Genomic DNA, 21,823 nt, shown 5'->3' with positions numbered 1-21,823 from the left:
TTCAGAAAATCTTTCCTTTAATATCTTTGAAGTATCCTTTAATTACCTTATACCAGTGGTTCCCAACCGGTGGTCCACGGCTGTCAAGGGGGCCACGAGGCTTATCTAGGGGGGCCGCGAAGCTCTTGTTCAATTTGACAGGTAATTGAAATTAATTTCTAAATATATCTGTAAAAGCGGATTTTCAACTTTTCTGCGTATTAGGACCAAGACGTGGAACAAATTAGACTTGTGGGACGATATGAGTATTGCAAAATTTGTATCAGGAATTCGTTTGGGGGCCGCGAAGCTCTCTGTGTTTCGCCAAGGGGGCCGCGGAGCTCTTTGTGTTTAGCAAAAGTGGCCGCGGAGCCAAAAAGATTGGGAGCCAGTGCCTTATAGCTTCAACCAAAAAATACATACGAGAATCAAACGAGAAACAAGCTTGACACTTTCCGATGCCTAAAAAGATGTATGATTTACAAAACATTTTTAGAGCATTACACAAACATTATCATTATTATGAGTCAAATTTGATAGCACTTTTTATAATGTGCATGATATAATATCGTAGATTCAATGTTGAATATCATGGCAAAAACTCTAGTATAATATTGATTGCATAATCGGTGAGGGAGTTTTCGTTTTCAGATGAATTTGATAATTTTCCACCGGTAAGCGAATTGATTCATAGTGATTTATTCTCTTTCACCATCTCTCATGAAAACACAATTTAGTGATTACGCAGCCTCTACTTAACGTTCTTCGAATAGGGCTCATTTTGAGTGTCATGATAACCAACAACCAAGACAAATTTATTGCTTTTCTTATGAGCATACACTTTAATTGTTGTCGTTTCAGATGGATTTACGCTGGAATTGCTTTGAGGTAATTCTGTCCTGGCTTCAAAATCGTTATTTGGTCCTGAAAAATACATTTTCAATTGTTACTACAATCATTACTAAAATACTCAAACAACGGACATGTTTATAAAAAAAACTTACTTGCGTCTACATGATTGCACCATCCGCAATATATTAAAACTAGAAATAAAGCAGCAAATCTTAACGGGACCGAAAACATTCTCTCGGCAGGAAATTCTCAGTGCGACTGGGAATTCCCAAGCAGAGGTTATCGAATGTTAATCAATTTCAAAAATTCTTTATATGCAGAAGGTTCATAATGTAAATGTTAAATTTCATCCATCGTTTTTTAACCCTCTAGTGCCCAAGTCATTTTTCAGACGGACTTCAGTAAAATCACTATGGATCTTTGTTGACCTTTTTCAAGGATTTATGGAAGCTTTTTACAGGTTTAGCTGAAGCGTGTCTAAAGGCGGCACTGGGCACTAGAGGGCCAGCCAGCAAGATAGCTATCCATTTATCAACTATCTAATTATTTGCGTCATATATAAAGAATCACACAAGAATGGTTCGGAAAATTGTTGAAATGATGACGGATGCAAGAAGGAGGTACCTTTGTACTTCAAATACTTAATTTTAGAAATTAGTATAAATTTTTACTAGTTTACTGCTCACTGGTCACAACAAAACTACGTCGTCCATTTACGATTGAGAACTTTTTTCATTTATTTTTTTTGCATCAGAAGGTTAGAACCACGCTCTTAAAAGGTCTTACAGATAAAATTTGGTCAAACAATAGTGTTTGGAAATCGGTCATTTTTGCCTTTCTCCTAGAAAGGTATAGCAATCACTTGCAAAACCGAAAGTATCAAAGTGCTCCAAAGGGCCGAATGGCATATATCACTCGACTCAGCTCGACGAGCTGAGCATTTTCTGTATGTGTGTGTGTGTATGTGTGTGTGTGTGTATGTGCAGATTTTTATTCTCACTCACTTTTCTCAGAGATGGCCGGACCGATTTTCATGAAATTAAATGCAAATGAAAGGTCTTGTTGTCCCATAAGACCCTAATAAATTTTATTGTAATCGGATTTTTAGTTTAGAGGTTATGTATCAAAATGTAAAAATCATGAAACATCATTATCTTGAAAACTACACAACCGATTTGAACAATATTGGTTTCTAACTTGGAAAACCCTTAACTTTTGAATTTTATAAAGATTAAACTTGTGGTTCAAAAGTTATGAAAAGAAACATGTTCTGAAGACTGTTTAATCACACTCATGTTTCTCAGAGATGGCTGGACCGATTTTCATAAAGTCAGTCTCAAATGGAAGGTCTAGCGGACCCATAAGACCCTATTGATTTGTTTTGCAATCGGACTATTACTTTGCCTGTTATGTTTAAAAATGTGAAATCCAGCTTTTCATAGGAGCATATTCCGAAGACAACTTGAACTCACTCACTTTTCTCAGAGATGGCTGAACCGATTTCCACAAAATTAGTGTCAAATAATAAGTCTAGCTGCCTTACAACACCTGCCTTATAACAGCCTTATAATTTGACTGTAATCGAACTGTAACTTCGTCTGTAAAGTACCAAAATGTGAAAATCATGAAACTTCATTATCTCAGAAACTACACAACCGATTTGATCAATATTATTATCAGATGAGCGGGCTAGTTAAAGGTTAACTGATGAATTATGATTTAACACGTGGTTTCAAAATTTGGGTGCCCTATACGTTCCCATTTCATTTGATTGTAATCGGACTAAAGCAATTGTTATATATTAAATTGTTAATAAAACAACGAAAGTCTATTATCTCAAAGTATACATAATGTATTTGAACATAACTAGTGTCATACGAACGAGTCATCTCTCGAACTTACAAATAACAAATTTCATAACAATTTGATATGTAGCTCAAAAGTTATGGAAAGAAAAGAAATTCAAAGACTATTTAAAACTACCATAGGATATGATCAAAGTCAAATATAAAATCGTTTAAAATGATTGGTTTTATCGAAATGACAAAATCCTCGACTTTTGACTTCTGTACATCGCTTTAATTCTGAATATATTCATATTGGGTGGTATTCGGTCATTTTTAGTAGATTTTCTGGCATCAATCTGACACCGGAAATACCCATATTGGGAAAAATTTTCTTGTTTTAGTTGTTTTCCAGAAACTAAAAGTGGTCGTCTTTAAATTCAAATGGTGTCCAGGGTCAATGTTTGGTTTCTATGCATCATCTCGATTACGGAAATATCCATATAGAGTATTATTCGGTCATTTTCGACTGTTTCCTAGAAGTTACCCTTTAGCAATTCAGAATGGTGTCTGAGGTCAATTGTTAGCTCATTGCATCATTCTGGTTCCAGAAATACTAATATTGGATGGTATTTGGTTATTTTAGGCTGTTTTTCACAAACCGGAAGTCGCCATCTTGGAATTCAGAATGGTATTTAAGATAATTTCTGGCCTCTGAGCGTCATTCTGGTAGAATGTTTTTAGAGGTAACGATTATGTCCATAATGGTTCAACGCCCCTCCCTCTTCTAGAAGCACATGTTCCTGGGAAACAGCCGAAAATGATCGAATAACACCCAATACCGGAAGTCGCCATCTTAGAATTCAAAATGGTATCTGTGGTCGATTTTAGCTCCTGTGTATCATTCTAGATCCGGATATTATTATATTGGGTGGAAATCAGCCATTTTTGGCTGTTTTCCAGAAACCGGAAGTTGCCATCTTACAATCCAAAATGTTGCCTGAGGTCGATTATGGAACATATTTGTTACCTCTAAAAACATTCACCTGCCAAATTTGGTTCCATTTAGTTGGTTAGCTCTCGAGATGTGCAGAAATTCGTGTTTCATTTGTATGGCACCCCTCCCTTCTGAAAGATTGTGGGGTGTCAAACATTACGGACATATTTGTTAATACTAAAAACATTTACCTGCCAAATTTGGTTCCATTTAGTTGATTAGCTCTCGAGCTGTGCAGAAATTTGCGTTTCATTTGTATGAAACCCCTCCTTTCCAGAAAAGGAAGGGGCGTCCAACTATTATGGACATATTTGTTACATCTTATAACATCCACATGCCAAATTCGGTTTAATTTACTTGGTTTGTTCTTGAGTTGTGCAGAAATTTGTTTTTCATTTGTATGGGACATCCCCCTTCCAGAAGAGGGAGGTGTCTTAAACAATCATAGGAACCTTTATCGGCACCAAAAACCCCTACATACAAATTTTCACGTCGATTGGTGTGGTAGTTTTCGAGCCTATATGGATCAGACAGACAGACAGACCGGACTGCATTTTTATATGTATAGATTACAACATCAATATTTTAGAACCTAAAGAGTGACTATACATTCATTGGTTTGAAGCGTTCATATAAATCTATTTTTACAAATAAAAGTTTGAATGAGAAAGGCTGGGTCTGACCGCTAGGTGGATTAATTTAGGTTTTTTTTAATTGAAAATCAAATTGATAACACGGTTGAAAAAATTCAATTTAACTTTCACGGTCTAACAATATACACTACAAAATGGGCCGGATTTAGACGGTGGGGGGCCCGGGGCAAATTTGTTTGTGAGGCCCTCTTTTCTTTAAACATTTAGAGGTAACGTTCTGGAAGGTGACGAGCAAAAAAAAAGGTCGGCCCAGGACTAGGGGGGGCCCTTGAATCGGGAGGCCCGGGGCATTTGCCCCCCCTCAAATCCGGGCCTGACTACAAACGCTCATTTTGTTTGGTAGGTGGCAATAAAAGAGCTCCAAAATCTTTTTGAAAAGTATTTAGTAGACATGATTATTTTGGAACATAAAACAAACCAATAGACGTATCAATCAACGAGTGTTGTAGTCTAATCTCTCGTACAAAAAATAAACGTGTAATAAAACAACTTCTACATTGCTACAGAAGGAGACTTTTAGTTGTTATCAACATTCTGTATTCGACTGAGGATAGAAAGGTTTGATTATTCATATATTATTCATTTTATTCTTTATGGAACACAGCTCCATCGCCACCAATAACGATCATTTCAAATTTCCAGTCAGATAACAATACTCCGTCTAGGGCGCCCCGCATAATCATTAACCATAAAACGTGCCTAACAACTAGTTCGGGATATAGTCCCGACTGTATGGGCTATAGTTAAATCATATGGATTATCATCCGTTTATGGTTATTGATTATGCGGGGCTGCATACAATCCCCCCAGATTTTTGTGGTTCCCAACTTGACACATGCACGTACGCTAGCGCTGCTGTCGAAATACAGGACGTAGCGCGAACATTGCAATAGGTGGTGCTAGTGTTACTACCGTAAATTACTGTTAACATCAAGACGATGATTTTAATGTCAATATGCTGAAAGTCTCATGTCTGAAATATTTTTAAAGCAAATTAACTAGACAATCCGTTTTATTTTGAAAATTTGTACAGGGTGGCAATGGGACACCCGAAACATTGTCAATTCTAAGAGATGGCGCTGCAGTGGTAGTAAAATCGAAATTTCAACGAGCATTTTGCTTAATGACTAGGGATACCATCCGTCCTGATTTAGCAGGACATGTCCTGATTTTGAAATCCTATTTCTCGCTGAACATGTGAAAAGGGCCCATGTGCCATATGTAAACAAGCCACAATTTCACGTTTTTCAATGAATACAAGCTTATTCTACTCGTACAAATAAGATTTTTCGATAAAGAGTGAATTCTTTTATCAATAAATCTTATTGGTAAGAGCAGATTTCGCTTGTATTGATCAAAAAACGAGAAAATTTGGCTTGTTTACATATGGCACATGGGCCCTTTTCACATGTTTAGCGAGATTTGGGCGTCCTGATTTATTTTTCATATTCTAGCATTTGTCCTGATTTTCCCAAAATATTCAATCTTGTAGCTTGACAATACGCAGATTTTATTTTGGAAATTGATCTTTTTCCGATTTCGGGATACAACGTTCACTGAGATCGATTTTTGTGCTCGGTTGAATCTATATGCATTTTTACGAAAGCTGAGTTTTTGAGAGAAAATGGTAGCTAACTGGAGTGGCCAGAGCCCGAAAAATGCGAAAGTCTCTTGTAAACCCGGAATGGCGACGGTTAGAAAAAAACGCGTGTATACTGTATACTGTAATAGTAATTAGCAGTGGTGGGCACCGCTAACCGAAAGTTTAGCGACGCTAATCGCTAAGTCGCTAACCGGAAAATTTAGCTCGATAATCGCTAAACGCTAAACGCTAAACCCACATTAGCGGAACTTTCGCTAATCGCTAATCGCTAACTTTTTATATGTAAACAGTTATATCGCTATATTTATTGCTCGTGTTTCGTAAGATTTGGACCACTTTGATCTGTTTTGGTTAAACAAACGAAAACAATTACTTTTTGAAGCTATTTACAGTATGAGGTTCACGAAACAGTATTCATATTTGATTTTGTAAAAACAAGAATAAAAAAAGTTATTTAGCTTGCATTGAAAATAGATACCTTTAGGAATGTTTTCATAAAAATTCAATCATTATCTGAATCGAAACAGTAGAACCAAAGTTTTCATAATTTCAAGCGCATTGCAATTTACCAAAGTTCTTGGTGTGCCGAAAATTCAATTTAGACCTTGTGCTTGTTCTTCAAAATGCTCCTGTGGCTTGTACGATAACTGGAACTCCATTCTAGGGAAAAAAAACTGACAAAAGTAACTTTCGCAGTAAAGTATGTTCATCTTTCGAAGCAATTTATGTACGCCATCAGCAATTCACAGTTTTTCTAAATATTTCTATTGTCGCTTCAATACAAAATTTAGCGAATTAGCGATTAGCGTTTCGAAGGCCAAAATTTGAGCGACGCTAACAGTTTCGCTAACCAGCTCAAAAATTAGCGAAATCGCTGAATCGCTTACTGAATTTTAGCGTTGCTAATTAGCGAATTAGCGGAATGGTGCCCACCACTGGTAATTAGGTTTTATTAACTATCTGCGAATGAGATCAGGAAGTCTGAAGTGGCACAACTATAGATGGGCAGAAACGGTGTTATCGTTCTATCAACCGTGGATAAAATAGATTAGCTGCATGGGTAAACTGCACGAATGGGGGTCATCCAGAGATGTTGCGCGAACATAAACCGCCCACCGAAATCCCTCCGGGAATTTCAGATCTCAGTCTTCTAGGCACAAACTCATCAACGTCTAAGGGTATAACCTTTAACTTTCTTACGTCGCGTCGAGTGCTACCACTACATGTTTTAACCTCAACAACCCTGATAAGTCCATCTTCTTCTGGAAAGGTTTCAACAATTCTTCCTAACGGCCACTGCGTTGGTTTGGATTCACCATCCACTAAAAGAACAACATCTCCAATGGCCACATTTGAAGATGATCGCTGCCACTTCGTCATTCGCTGCAAAGAAAGTACGTATTCCCTCTGCCATCTACTGCGAAACTCCTGCGAAAGGCGCTGAATAAACTGCCATCGTGACATGGATGTGATCTGGCGCTCCAACATGTTGATGGGGACAGTTGTAAGCGCTCGCCCGATGAGTAGGTGAGCAGGCGTGAGCGGTTGTGCATCCATTGGGCAATCCGAAATGGGTGTGATAGGTCTCGAGTTCATGGTGGCAGCTACTTGCGCAATCAAGGTTGATAGCTCCTCGAATGTAAAAATATAATTACTAGTAATTTTAGCTAAGTGTTGCTTTGCAACCTTAATTGCCGATTCCCATATTCCTCCATGGTGTGGTGAGTGAGCAGGGATGAAATTCCACTCCACGCCCTTATCGGTCATGAAGTCGATTACCATCATCATTGTGTTGCGAGGAATTGATCAGATTGTACATTTCTCGCAGATGCTTAGCTGCTGCACGAAACGTCGTCGCATTGTCCGAAAACATTTTCGCTGGCAAACCATACCGACTATAGAAGCGTGTGAATGCAGCTAAGAATCCTGTAGTAGTGAGATCAGACACGGCTTCCATATGAACTGCTTTAGTTGAGAAGCAGACGAATAGTGCTATGTATCCTTTACTTTGCTTTGCTCCTCTGGTTCTTCGGCTAACAATACTGACTGGTCCCGCATAGTCCACGCCGGTAATTGCAAACGGTGGATTGGGTTGAACTCGTTCGGATGGTAGCTGGCCCATTTGCTGAGCCAAAGGTATTGGTCTAGCGCGAGCGCAGGTCACACATTGGCGGTAGATTTTTCTAGCTGCACTAGCTCCCCTGACTATCCAGAAACGTCTGCGGGATATTGAAAGAAGAGTTTGCGGACCACAGTGATGATGTGTGATGTGATCATGGGTTAAGATCAATGAGGTAAAAATAGAATGACGAGGTAATAATATAGGATGACGCATATCGTAGCTAAGTCCCGATTGTCGCAATCTACCGCCCACCCTAAGCACACCGTTTCGGTCAAAGAACGGCTTCAATTTATGCAGATTGCTAGATGAGCTAACTTCTCCCCTTTGACGTAGACGCTCCCGATCTCCGTGGAAATGCTTCTGTTGAACGTGAAGGAGGTATATTGTTTGAGCTCGTTCGAGTTCGTTAGGAAGCAGCCGTGGAGAGTTTTGAGGATCGATAGAAACGAGGCGAATTATACGAGCAGTTACCCGAAGAAGCATGGTGAGATTTGTATGAAATCGAGCTAACATTTCATCCAGAAACAGATTTTCGTAGACACTGATGAGAGAAATAGGTATCGATCTTTCCTCCCGATCGATTTGCTGCTTATCAGTGTTGGTTAATGCAGAGAAACTGATCGAATTACCGTGCTCGCTAGTAAGATTCCATGGTGGACCATTTCACCACAAAGTACTGTGTTTAATTTGCTCTGGTGAAGCCCCTCGTGAGATAACGTCAGCAGGATTTCTCTCAGAGTCGATGTGACTCCAATTTACTGCTGCTAAATATGTGGTGATTTCTGCCACTCGATTTGCAACGAACGTTTTCCATCGGGATGCACCTCCATTCAACCAGGCAAGGACGACACTCGAATCTACCCAAGCATGTATTTCGAAAAAAGGTTGATTGATGGCTGCTAACACGTTCTTAATTAGACGAGCAAGAATTACCGCTGCGCATAACTCCAAGCGGGGTAGCGTTTTTCGTTTGTTTCCAACAGGTGGTATTCCTTCCAAGGCTTCAACTCTGTTGGATGCCCACTTGCGCAAGTGGAAACCGCCACCGGAAAATATGTAGGAAAGCTCTCGCCGAAGCTGCTTGGCATCTTCAATGGAGTCAGCGCCTGTTAGCACGTCGTCTACGTAAATTCCCTTTGTTGCTATTTCGACTGTTGGGGGAAACTGGTCTGCATATGATAGTAGTAGCTGTTGAACACATTTTGTTGCTTAATACGAGGCGCTCTTAGTGCCATACGTAACGGTGTTCAAACAATATTCCTGCAGGGGTTCACCTTTGAACCACCGCCACAAAATCCTAATGGCATTTCGATCTTCATCTCCTAGCTGCACCATTCTATACATTTGTTTCACATCTCCGGCTAATACGACTGCTGAAAATCGAAAACGCAATAGTATGTCCATCAGAGAGTCTTGCAGCACAGGGCCAGTAAGGAGAATGTCATTCAGAGATTTGCCGTTACTAGTTTTAGATGAGGCGTCGAAGACTACCCTGCATTTCGTTGTGGTGCTATCATTCTTAATGACACAGTGATGCGGAAGAAAAACACAATTCTCACTTGAGATACTGGCAGGGCTCATATGATTTAGATTAACATACGCTCGTATGAAAGAATGATATTGCTGTTTAAGATGAGCATTCCTTTCTAATTTTCGCTCAAGATGAAAAAATCTCTTCTCCGCAATTTCCCTTGACTTTCCGAGTGACGAAAGATTCTCCGAATACGGTAGCCGAACAATGAACCTTCCAGATTGATCACGAGTGGTGTGTTTAGCGAAATGCTCTTCGCATCGTTTCTCTTCTTCGTTATAGTGTGGGGACGAATGCGCACACTCTTCTAGCTCCCAGAATGCACGAAGCTGATCAGACAGATGGTCATTTGAAATTGTGAGTAAACATGAGATGAAACACAATTGTTTTGTTCACTACTCTCGAATCCGCCAGAGACTACCCAGCCAAGCTTAGTATTTTGTAACACGGGAAGACGACCATCAAAATCAAGTTGAATTGTACCTAGTTCCAGCAAATGAAAGAACAGTTTTTTGCCAAGCAATATGCTGATCTTTCCCGGGTGATGAAATTGTGGATCGGCCAAATTAATTGTCTTAGGAATTGGCCAGTCAGTGATATTAACCGGTTTAAGCGGTAAATCAGACGTAATACGTCGTAGAACAATACAGGGTACTACGTTCTGGTAGTCTGAGCAGCGAGAGCCGAATGTTACTAGCGTTCCACGATTCGCATGATTAGAGGAACCAGTAATTCCCCCAAATTCGAAGTCAACTTCCGATGTGGGTAAATCTAACTTTGCGCACAAATCCTCGGTGATGTAGCTCGTATGAGATGCGTAGTCCAGAACTGCTCGGCAGGCATGTGGACGCCCTAATTTGTCGAAAACGTTTATAGTGGCAGTTAACAACTGGACATTCGTGTCTGCTAAGTCTGTCGCCAAATTTAATGATGAAATTAGCGCTTGTGACATGGTTGCTGGCCCATAAGCACCGTTTATGGCATCAGTGGCACTACCTTGCATTGACGGTCTTGGTAGTTGCAAAGCGTCGTGTAGGCGAGTGTGATGTGCGAGATTACATATTCGGCAGTTGCCGGATTGGCAGGGTTCTCCATTATGCTGCTTAAGGCAATTCTCACAAAGGTTTTGCCTACGGATAAAAATAAGTCGATCACTAGGTTTCGCGTGCAGAAACTTACCACACTGATACAACTGATGTGGTGATTTTGTACAAAAAACGCACACGGATGAGAGTGACTGCTGTCCGGTTGCAACCAGTGTTGTTGGGCTTCGGGAGAACGTTTTGTTGGGCATTGAGTACATCGGCTTTCTCGGTCGAAATGCTGTAACGATTTTGAGTGCACCGCTCTGTGCATCTACAAATTTCAGGAAATTTTCCAAAGTAATCCCCTCATCCCTTAACTCTGACCTTTTACGACACCAAAGCTGCTTGGTTTCTGGATCAAGTTTTTCGGTCAGAATATACAGTAACCAAACATCTCTCCCTTCTTGGTTCATGGCTTTCAGTGCTCTAATTACTTCATCGGACACATCGGACACATGTAATGTGCGTAAGCCGGCTGCAGATGGTGACGTCATAGGTTGCTGAGATAAAAACCGATGAATGTGGTGCGCAGCAATCTCGAGTGGTTTGTTGTATCGCTCCTTTAATTTTTCTAACGCGGGCCTATAGTTGGCATCTTCGATTCGTAAATGCGATAGTAAAGCCGCTGCTTCGCCAACAAGATTTGTCTTAAGGAAGTAGAGCTTCTGACTATCATGAAGAGTCGCATTTTTATGCACTGCACTGTCGAATAGGTCGAAAAAGGACGGCCATTCGAGAATTTCGCCGCTAAAGGTAGGTAAATTCATACGCGGTAGCTTGATATCCGTATGAGGAACGATGTTTTGCACTGGAACAGCGGATGGTTGGGATACATTCACTGATGTATTAAGATTGCTGGAAATAAGTCGCATGAATTCAGCTTGTTGCTCTGCCAAAATACGAATAGCGTCCCCATTGTCTTGCGACAGAGCGGCATCATGGCGTGTCGACGAAAAGTCGAACCGTTTTCGGAGCTTCAACAGGGAACTTTTTAGTGTAGAAAATTGTCCCTTAAATACCGACTGATGCTCAAGCACCTCGTTCATCTCCTCATCACTGGAACAGTCCACCATACGCTTGTGAACAGATAAATAAAGCTTCCAAATTTCGAGGAGGTTATCTAACTCCGTCTGGATGTCAATCTCGTCTAGATCTGCGTTTTTACGAAGTTGCTCATAGTTTAGAGATACTCGATTAAGTCGCGCATCTAGTGATTTTCGCTCACGTAAAAGTTTATCCATATTCACTAATATTGTCTAACACGTTCTGAGGTGCTATTCTAACCGCACTCTGACACTCGTTTGCGAATCGCGACCCGGAAATAAATAGTGGATAAAATACGCACTTATGGTTTACCGGCGGCCCGATCCGGTTCGAAGGACCAATTTATGGAGTGGCCAGAGCCCGAAAAATGCGAAAGTCTCTTGAAAACCCGGAATGGCCACGGTTAGAAAAAAACGCGTGTATACTGAAGTAGTAATTAGGTTTTATTAACTATCTGCGAACGAGATCAGGAAGTCTAAAGTGGCACAACTATAGATGGGCAGAAACGGTGTTATCGTTCTATCAACCGTGGATAAAATAGATTAGCTGCATGGGTAAACTGCACGAATGGGGGTCATCCAGAGATGTTGCGCGAACACTAACAATGTATAGTTTAGTAATAGTAGATGAATTTGACATCTTTTTATTGAAGAACTTTGTGAAAACATCCAAATTTTTTGTACCATCTCATAAGAAGCAATAGTACGAAATTGTATTAGAGCGATTTTTTCTTGGTTTGCTAGTTTACCTTACCAAACAGTCCCGAGCGCTTTTAGCATGGAAGTCAACTGTCAAAACACCTCATTATATTTCATGCGATGAAAGCAAGACAACAAAATCAGTTTATCAGTTAACGAAGATTGTCAAGGCATCGGTCAGTGTCAGTGAAGTGTTTCGGTGAAGTTCATTTTGGTTGAGTGGACTGTTTGTTTTTCTTTTTCGCTTTGAAGTGAAGATCATTTGGTTGGATTTGTCGTCAAATTTTATTCCGTAACCGTGAACGATGCGCGCGATCTATTTCATATGAGTATAACAGCATGTTACTAGGACGAAAATCTAGTGTATCTGAAAGTGTGCTGCGATCGTTGGAAGTGAAAATTGAAAATGATTGGCTGTAATTTTCGAAGAATTTTGCTGGGGAAAATGACTTTTATCAGCACTGCTACACACATCACTCGATCCATCGTCGCTTTGACCAACCGCGTCAGTTTGTCTGGAAATCCGTAGTCGTGCATAATTTGCCATAGCTGGTCTCGATCGATTGTGTCGTACGTCGATTTAAAATCGATAAACTAATGATGTGTGGGCACGTTGTATTCGCGGCATCTGATCCGCGAATATCTGATCCGTGGTGGCGCGGGCACCCATGAATCCCGCCCGGTAGTGCCGGTTTGCTAGTTTATATTAGATTAAATTTGTGCCAAAATTAAAGGTGTCCTGATTTTAAACTCGAACCAGATGGTATCCCTATTAATGACCAGAAAAACTGCTACTAGTTACTCTGTTTTTATATTATTCTAACTTTCTAGTACTTAGGGCATCTTCAGCGGTAGTCCAAATCGTTGTTTTGTTCTATTTTTTTGGAACAAACTCAAATTCACTGCTGCACCGGTGGTGTAAATTTTGTTTTATACCAGATCTAAATTAAAAAAATTTGAAACTGGTATACGTTTTGGTCTATTTTTGTCACTTTTTGGAACAAGAAATAGATCGTTTTAAAACCCTTTGTACGCTGCCAATAGGTGGGAAAATGTCATATTTCAATTGAATACCTCATTTTTGGCTATTTCCATATAAGCATTTTGCGAGTGTTGGGGAATAAACAAAACAAAGATTTTTATGACAACTCACAATTCATTTTTGTGGCTTTTCTGAAGGAGAATAAATCCATAATCCATAAAGTCTTGTGGATATAAAGTGTCTTGCCAAAGTAATTGTTTAATGTGCGTAAAAATTATCGAATTTCCGTTTGTTAAATATTGAGTGTTTTTTTATTATTACAAGTCTCATTCACTGATAGCATGGGGTATTGAATTGTTGACAGTGTGACAGATGTCAACGGTTTAAAACAACAAGATATACAACACCGGTGCGGAGAACGAAAATTTGGTCTATATTAGCTGGTTCTATTTAGGTTTCGCTGGTGTAAATCTAGTATAAAGTTGTTTCAAAAATAAGGCAATCCACGAGACAGTTGCGATCAGCTGATTTCAGTCTGTTTTCAACTTATGACAGTTTCATGTATGTTCGATCCGCTCGATCGGTCTCAACTTGGACGCAATCCGGATCCAGAAGCGTGAAAAACAAATGTTATCCGATCGGTAGCTCTAGTATCGCGAGTGCCAATCCTAAATACAACAATATAAAATCACTTTTGATATTATTGCCGACATTAAAAGATTTCGGTTTTGGTCGTGTTTTGATTTTGCAGCTTGAAAAACAGCAACAATAACAAACGTACAAGCAAAAAAACGTCACCCGTGGATTGCCTTATAGACCACCGCTGAAGATGCCCTTACTGTTACTATATTCAATCTATTTTTATCAAAAAACTTGATTTTGCTGTACTACTATATTGAGTCAACGGAGTTGTATAAGAAAATCAAGTTTTTTGATAAAAATAGATTGCATACAGTAAAAGTAACTACTAGAAAGTTAGAATAATATAAAAACAAGGTAACTCGTAGCAGTTTTTCCGGTCAATAAGCAAAATGCTCGTAGAAATGTCGAATTTACTACCACTACCACTACAGCGCCATCTCTCAGAATTTAACATTGTTTCAGGTGTCCCAGAGAAGGAACTTATTTTGTACCTAAAAATTAAAAATTGTTGATGTGGCCTGATCAGGTACTAAAATCAATCGCTAAAAGTGGGTTCATCGACCGTGTACGATGTGCGTTCCCCTGAGCGTACAACCACAGATAACAGACATCCAAGCTAGTTTCGCTTCATGTGTATAGAGACGCAACGGTTTTTTTAGCATGTCGCAATACGCAGTATGGTGGCGCTAAGAACACATGGTAGTAAATGATTTGATAAAATCGATAGTTTTCCAGCTCTTATCGATATAATCGCAATAATAACGGTTGCCGTTTGTTAATGTAGAAGTTTTGAGCAGTCGTAATTTGTACACAATGGACAATTTTATTCAATCCCAGTTTTTATTTGCGTTAAATTTATTTGTTTTAGTGTTGTTTTCAAAAAAAAAACACAAACCTCACAAAATCAGGGTTATATCGTTACAAAAACAGCGACTCTATAACCTGTAAGAATTTTCATGCGTCTGGCAGCTTTGACTATAATCCAGCGTTGCCCCAAAAACATCATGCCAAGGAGACTGAAAACTCTGCCTGAGATTGAGCGACAGTTTTGGCAGTGCAGTCTGTTGAGTAAAAGTGGAACTGACGAATGATAGTTATGTGCTGGCGATGCGAGCGCAAGTCGAACGCACAGACTTGACCACCACATACGCACACTCTGTCTTCGCAGCAATGTAATTACCAGCACTTTCATAGCAAACTTCCACCTTTAATAGATGGAGTGCGCTGTTTGATTTGACGCTTGTCATTTATGTGGGATCAATTCAGAGATGCCAGTCTTCTTGATATGATGTTTTTTGGTTGCCGTCACTAAAATGGTCGAAGTCGCAAGTTGCAGAAAGATGTCGTTGGCATTCCAAACAAGTAAGAATTTGCGTTTTCTGGAGTTTGTTGTTCTAGATTGGATGTCTGTTGTCTGTGGTAGAACTGTTGCTGTTCTATTGTTGTGTATTTATGAACTTACGATCGAAAGCTGAGTTAGAGTGTAATTAGAACAATAAGGGTAAATTCAGAACTCTTGGATTACAACATCGCCAAAATTCGTAACTATAACTAATAATCCGTATCCAGAGATGATGCCCCCCACAAAAACTAAGGTCGTTTTCGCCGATAAATTTGCCAGGAAGTTCTTGATTTTGCTAATTATTTGCGGTTGGTTCATTAAGCAGACAGTATTTGCAGTAGTGAAAGCGAAAAATAAGCAAACTGGAAATATGATACAGATTTGAGAAAATATACCACATCCCGACGGGACCCGCAATCTCCCTGTCTCTGGCATGGTGTTTTGACCAATTAAGCTACGGGGGACGGCGGTACTGTTTCTCAATCTATATCGTATCACATTCCACTGCCGACTTATTCTATTGCTCATCCCCAACTACACACACTGCTGTCAAATCACCATGCCGTAGACAAGGAGATTACGGGTTCATGTCCCGTCGGGATGCGGTATATTTTTCCGAATCTGTATCATATTTCCAGTTCGCTTATTTTTCGCTTTCCCTACTGCACATACTGTCTGCTTAATTAAACTTGTGTGTTAACGGGTAAAATCCGTTGTTAAAAATAGAAATTTAGTTCGAAAAAACAAAGTTTCATAATATACACAATAATGGACTAGGAATCCAACATTCTAATGTATCTTCATATTGTTCAAAACAGTGATATTCGTTATTGTGTTCTGTTATTCTGCCTAGTGTTTATTCTGGAGTATTATCGGTCTCAAATGATTCCGTTTTTTTTTCCTCTTTCATTTTTCTTTATTTCCTTATCGCCAATAGAATACTGTTCAGACATGCTAATGTACCTTAGAACACGAAGTAGTTTTTGAGTAATGGAAGATTGTTTATATTTTACTTAAATTCTTCAACTTTTGCTGATTTTTAAAGATAAAACACATTTATTTGGTAAAATTATAGTATCAATTCTCTAAAATTTCGGGTTACTTACAATGTTTTCATGAATCCATTTTAAATTCTTCTTTTAATTGTTATGTTGAATAAAGCACATCAAAAATTGGATGTGGCGGCAATAGTTATCCATTTTTTGGTGTCACTATTATAGACTAGCAATGGAATCGTTTTACGACCAGAGCCCATATTCTGTGTTTCTTGAAATCCTCTACCACGAACCTTTACTGTTGTTGTTTCGGACGAGGCCGTGTAGCGAAGAGTCGAAGTAGGTAACGGACTAGCAAAACTTTTTATGCGGTCTCTTGGGTTGCTATTGGGATTAGTAAATGGACCAATAATGACTTCAGATGGGTTCCTCAAAACCGAGATAGGTGGTTGTTCTTAAATCCCGCTATCCGTCCAACGCTGAGTGTCTGTATCGTAAATACGAAAAGGTTTTTCCTGCGACATGTTCGGTTTTTGTTCATGAGGATTTGCACGTAAACAATTCTGCTGTCGATTTCGAACTATCACTACATTAACTATCCAGTCGTTAGCATCTGCATCGTACACCAAAATTCCTTTGGGAGATCCTTTAAAACATGGAACCGACTCATGTTTGCTGGAGTTGGTTTGAAGCAACCCCGATGTTGTTTCTAGATAGTTATGATTTTCTGAAAAAAAAAACATTTTAGGAAACACGATCAGAAAAATTTAGATTCAAACGAAAGTAAACAGCGAATGTTATTACAAGTTACCTACCTCCTTCTACATTATCACACCATACGCAATATGTTAGAACTAGAATTAAAGCGGCGAATCTTATCGGTACCAAATACATCCTCTCAGTAGGGAATTCACAGCGCGACTGGAAACTCCCAACTTTGTCAGCTCGAAATCATGAGTGAGTAAAGGTTATCTAATTGGAATTCAGTTTAAAATTTATAGACGCACGTAGTGTAAACAGGGGTAAATTATTCATTTGTTAATAAAATATTTCGTCCAGCCAATCACAAATGGTGACGACTCGACACTGTTGCTATCACTCGTAGGCATTTGAGCCTACTAGTCAAGAAATAAAATTTATCTTACAACTAGCTTAATTGTTTACTTATTGACTAACTAAGCGGTTATCGCAGCTATTGAGGATTGCAAAGATTCCGTGTTCCTTAATGTCCTAGATTATCAACCTTCACCGTTGTCGTTTCAGATGCCGGAATGCGAAAAGTCGAAGTAAGTGACGGCATACCATAACTTTTCAAGTGATCAATTGGGTTGCTCAGGATCAGTAGATTGCTTTCTGTCTGAAGTTATTCGATAAAAACTTTTACAAAACACAGATAAACGGTGAATTTCACTAAACCGGAGTAGGTGACAGTTCTGTGATCACACTATCCGTCCAACGCTGAGTGTCTGTATCGTAAATACGTATAGTTTTTCTCTGCGACTGGTTAGGTTTTTGTTGATGAGGATCGGCACGTGAACAATACTGCTGTCGATATGGAACTATTGCCACATCAACTGTCCACTCGTTAGCATCTGCATCGTACACGTAAACTCCTTTGCGAGATCTTTTGAAACCTGAACACAACGCATGTTTGCTGGAATTGCTTTGCAGCGATCCCGATTTTGTTTCTAGATCGTAATTAGTTTCTGAAAAAAAAAACAATTTTTTCATCACCACCACCATCAGAAAAATCTAAGTTTGACCGAAAATAAACAATACACGTTATCACAAGCTACCCACCTGCTTCTACCTGATCGCACCATCCATAATATATAAGAACTAGAACTAAAGCGGCGCATCTTATCGGTATCAAATTCATCCTCTCAGTAGGGACTTCACAGCGCGACTGGAAACTAGAAATACCTACGTCCTTTGTAGGGGCACGTAATGTAAACGATGCATTTCATTCATCGGTAATCTAACTGATCGATTCTAATCACTTACAGACGAGCTGAACTTGCACTCTGCACTATTGACGATAGACGATAGCATGTTGAGTCAGACTGGGCCAAGTTGTTATCATTGCGAGAAAAACGAACCTGATGTTTATTGCTCTGTGAATTTTAAATGTTCCTGTAATTCTGCGCAATTGTGACGTTGTAATTTAGAGTTACTCTTCAACTGTATCATGTAACGTAACAATTGGAAAAAAATATCGACTTTAACAGAACGAGAATGTATAATGTATTTTTGCTAGATAATAGATGAAATATTGGAGAAATAGTTTTAATCAATAAATCGTCGTACTGTTGAAAGCTTCTTAAATATTATTATAGATGCAAGACGTACTGCGAATTTTTTTCGTAATTTTTCAATAGACGGCTCCAACAGTAAGTGCTGGTTGGTTTTAACAAATTATCTATAACGTGATGAACCAAGCTGAGACCTATGGTAAACAAACCGCTTTAAGGGGTTATATACCTTTTTAGTTTTCAAAAAACCGAAAAAAATTTTATTGTATTATCTTCAAATACAACATCTTGAGAACATTTTCGCAAATTTTCATAAAGATCTGAGCAATAGGAAGAAAGTTAGAGCGGTTTGCAGCGCGCCTCGCCACGGCCGCATTAGCTAAACTTGAAACTTTACACGCGATTATCTCGGAATAGTGTTTTCCGGAAAATGACTTTGCCGTGATCCTGATTGCGGGAAAACTACTGAACCGATTTCCTTCATTTTTGAAGTAGAATACTTCTCTCAGGAAGTTCGGCTACATAGGGATGTGAAATGAAAATCTAAAACTGAAAAAAGTGAGAAATATGTCCAATTTCAAATGCTAATAAATCGGTTAGTTTTCGATGGATTTCCTTCGTTTTTGCAGCAATCGATTAGAAAATCTTCTAAGATTCCTACCAAATGCATGAAATTGCAATTTTATCATTCGAACTATTGTACTATTGAAAATTCTTAAGCCTTGTCAAAACACAAAATTCGACCTCTGATTGGTCGTTATACCGCGCTTTCCCAAGCACGGTCGGCAGAGTTATGGACCTAGTATATTGGGAATGCATCATTTGGCCTATATAAGAGCTTCATCAGATAATAACCTGACATTTCATCAGATTTTAAATTGAAGAACTGAAATTTGAAGAACACAAATGAATATTTGAAGAGTTAATATTTTCTCGTTTTGCGCTATAATCCAAATTTAATTATCTTCATCTGCATGCATACTCTGACTATTATTACGTGTTTGCGTCGCTTAGTGTTTGGCTACGATCATGCAGAACGCAAATAACGGCGCGATGCGATTCGGCAAGACGAAATGTGTCGAAATGTATAGCTCTATTTCGCCTTAAAAAGAGCTGTACATTTCACCACGGTAAGGCGAATCGCATCGCGCCGGCATTCGCGTTCTGCATAACCGTAGCCTTTGTTCCGTTCCCGTTTAATGATGTCGTATTAAATGTGCATATTACAATTTGGCAGCACTTCAACTTCTCATTTGCACAAAATTTAAAAATATTCAATGAGCTTCATTCAAAATATCGAACAAAAAGAAATTACAATACTGCCAATGAACGGTCAACGTTTATTTACTAGAAAAAATGACTGACACGCTAGCAGCCGGGTTATTTTTCTTGTAAAAGTATTCTACTTCAACCTTGCGGTCGTGGCTTTGCATACAACCTTCCTGTGATATTTTTTTTTAATTTTCGTTATTAAATTCACCGGTCCTTGAACGATTGCTTTTTGAAATATACAGTTACATTTTGCCGCAAAAAATTTTTTAATGCAATTTTTAGCGCTCAAAACGTGCATTTTTTGGGAAAAACGTTCCCGTTTGCACTGAAAACAAAATACTCATAAAAGCGATCGTTCAAGGACCCGGCACACTTCTAAACTAATGAAATAATATGAGTTTTTCGATTTCGGTTGACCCGCTGAGTCTCTATCAGGATCACCGCAAGCCTCTGCAAAAAAATAGCGTTTCGGGGAAACGGCCATTACTCGAGTAATAATTGGTATATCTCAAAATCAAATGTATTTTTTTGTTGTTGATAAACTGTACTTTCAGAAAAATACTCCTTTGAAGCAATGAAAATGGTGCTATGCACTTAAAAATAGATTCAAACTTCCCTCATTTTTCTCAACCAAAAAGGTATATAACCCCTTAATGCGTTAGTCATTTTGTCGTGGCGTCATATACTTGTTGTGTGGAAATGATGTCACTTATGAGAAGCGTTACTTCATTCATTTCATTCACAGAAAAAGGTGGCTGAAGGGTATAAAAATTTCAAAATAAATTACGGAAATGCTACTCTTAGTGAAACGAACCGTGATTGGTTCCGTCGTTTGAAAGACAATAATTTCGATATTGACTGTCCGCGTAGAGGACAAATGCCCTTCGAAGATACTTGTAGCACAGACTAACAGACGTAACACTGGAACCAAGCTCCATCGCCACAAAAAAAACGATTGAATTTTCATTCAAATAACAGTCGTCGCGCGACAACGCCGTTCGTACGCTAGCGCTGTTGCCGGAATACAGGACGCAGCGCGAACAGGGCAGCAGATAATGCTAGTGTTACTTACGTAAACTACTGTTATCATCCGAACAATGGATTGATTGATAATTTATTCTAAGTTTTATGTCTGTTAGTCTGTTCTTGTAGTATCGCGTCCTATCCGCTAACTTGTCGCCTCACGAATATCTTTCCTGATACTGATTCCCAAGGGATTGGTATGGTAGCCTTCAAGCGTAACGCACATCTACTTCTGTACCGTTCATCACAAAACTTCCTTTTATGCCGTCACAATTCGCTTTTATTTGTTTTGGGGCACAATTATTGTACAAAATAACACTTAGAATATCACATTTCATACAAACATTTTGAAAAATTGCTCAAAATTATCCGATATGCTGTCAATAACTGCAGTCAACATATGGTCGGTCTGTCCAAATCAACATAAGATAAAGGTAAACTGACCATTTTTCGGGTGCCAGTGCCAGTGATGTTGGTAACGCGTCAAATGTATGGTAGCTGACAGCGGTGCCATCCCCTGCTGATTCCCAAGTTCTCTCCGTTATCCTCACACTACTATTTCGTTCATGCAAAGTACATTGATCGGAAAGGTAATTCTCATTTACCGAGGCAAAGATCTTTGGATAAATATGTGATACTACAATCCCCCCTTGAAATAAAATGCACAAAACTATTACCCCTAGATTTATTTATTCAATTTTTTTTTTTTGCAAAATGAGCTTAATACATATCCGCATAGGTTTCTTCAGTACTGTATTGCCCTCGTTTATTTTGAGCTTTGGGCATTTTGTTTACCATCTCCATATTTTTTCCCTTTCTGCCTACCTACTGCATCATGCTCACGTACAGCACTGACCTCGTTGCAAATCATGATTGATGGAAAAATCATCATGTTGAATGATACGTTGAGGTGTAATCTTGCAATTCTTTTCTCAAGTTCAGGTCAAGCTCCTGTGCGATGCAAAGT

The 21,823-nt window shown here is 39.0% G+C and overlaps 1 protein-coding gene and 1 long non-coding RNA gene across 3 annotated transcripts; both read right to left on the bottom strand.

Moving 5' to 3' along the window:
• Window positions 1–10,496: 10,496 nt before the first annotated feature.
• Window positions 10,497–11,847, bottom strand: LOC129716725 (uncharacterized). Its single transcript, XM_055666563.1, has 2 exons — window positions 10,701–11,847; window positions 10,497–10,651 (listed from the first exon to the last, which is right to left on the bottom strand). Exons 1-2 carry the CDS (start codon window positions 11,845–11,847, stop codon window positions 10,497–10,499), a joined length of 1,302 nt encoding a protein of 433 aa, XP_055522538.1.
• Window positions 11,848–16,341: 4,494 nt separating this feature from the next.
• On the bottom strand, window positions 16,342–18,330 carry LOC129727758 (uncharacterized). 2 transcript variants are annotated; one of them, XR_008728590.1, is made up of 4 exons: window positions 18,314–18,330; window positions 18,110–18,239; window positions 17,125–18,015; window positions 16,342–17,036 (listed from the first exon to the last, which is right to left on the bottom strand). It is a non-coding gene; the product is annotated as an uncharacterized LOC129727758 (long non-coding RNA). The 2 variants fall into 2 exon arrangements; XR_008728589.1 differs by lacking the exon at window positions 18,314–18,330 and having other exon boundaries at window positions 18,110–18,256.
• Window positions 18,331–21,823: the final 3,493 nt, after the last annotated feature.

This window comes from Wyeomyia smithii, chromosome 1, assembly GCF_029784165.1.
Source record: "Wyeomyia smithii strain HCP4-BCI-WySm-NY-G18 chromosome 1, ASM2978416v1, whole genome shotgun sequence".
Lineage (NCBI taxonomy): Eukaryota > Metazoa > Arthropoda > Insecta > Diptera > Culicidae > Wyeomyia > Wyeomyia smithii.
The sequence above is the reverse complement of the archived record's forward strand: the minus strand, read 5'-3'. Positions and strand labels throughout refer to the sequence as shown.

What these genes read in the sequence shown, in the direction of transcription:
- LOC129716725 (XM_055666563.1), bottom strand. Translation starts at nt 11,847, where the DNA reads ATGGATAAACTTTTACGTGAGCGAAAATCACTAGATGCGCGACTTAAT. An exon ending in ACATCAGTTGTATCAGTGTG is followed by an intron (nt 10,652 to 10,700) that starts GTAAGTTTCTGC and finishes TTTTATCCGTAG; the next exon opens with GCAAAACCTTTGTGAGAATT.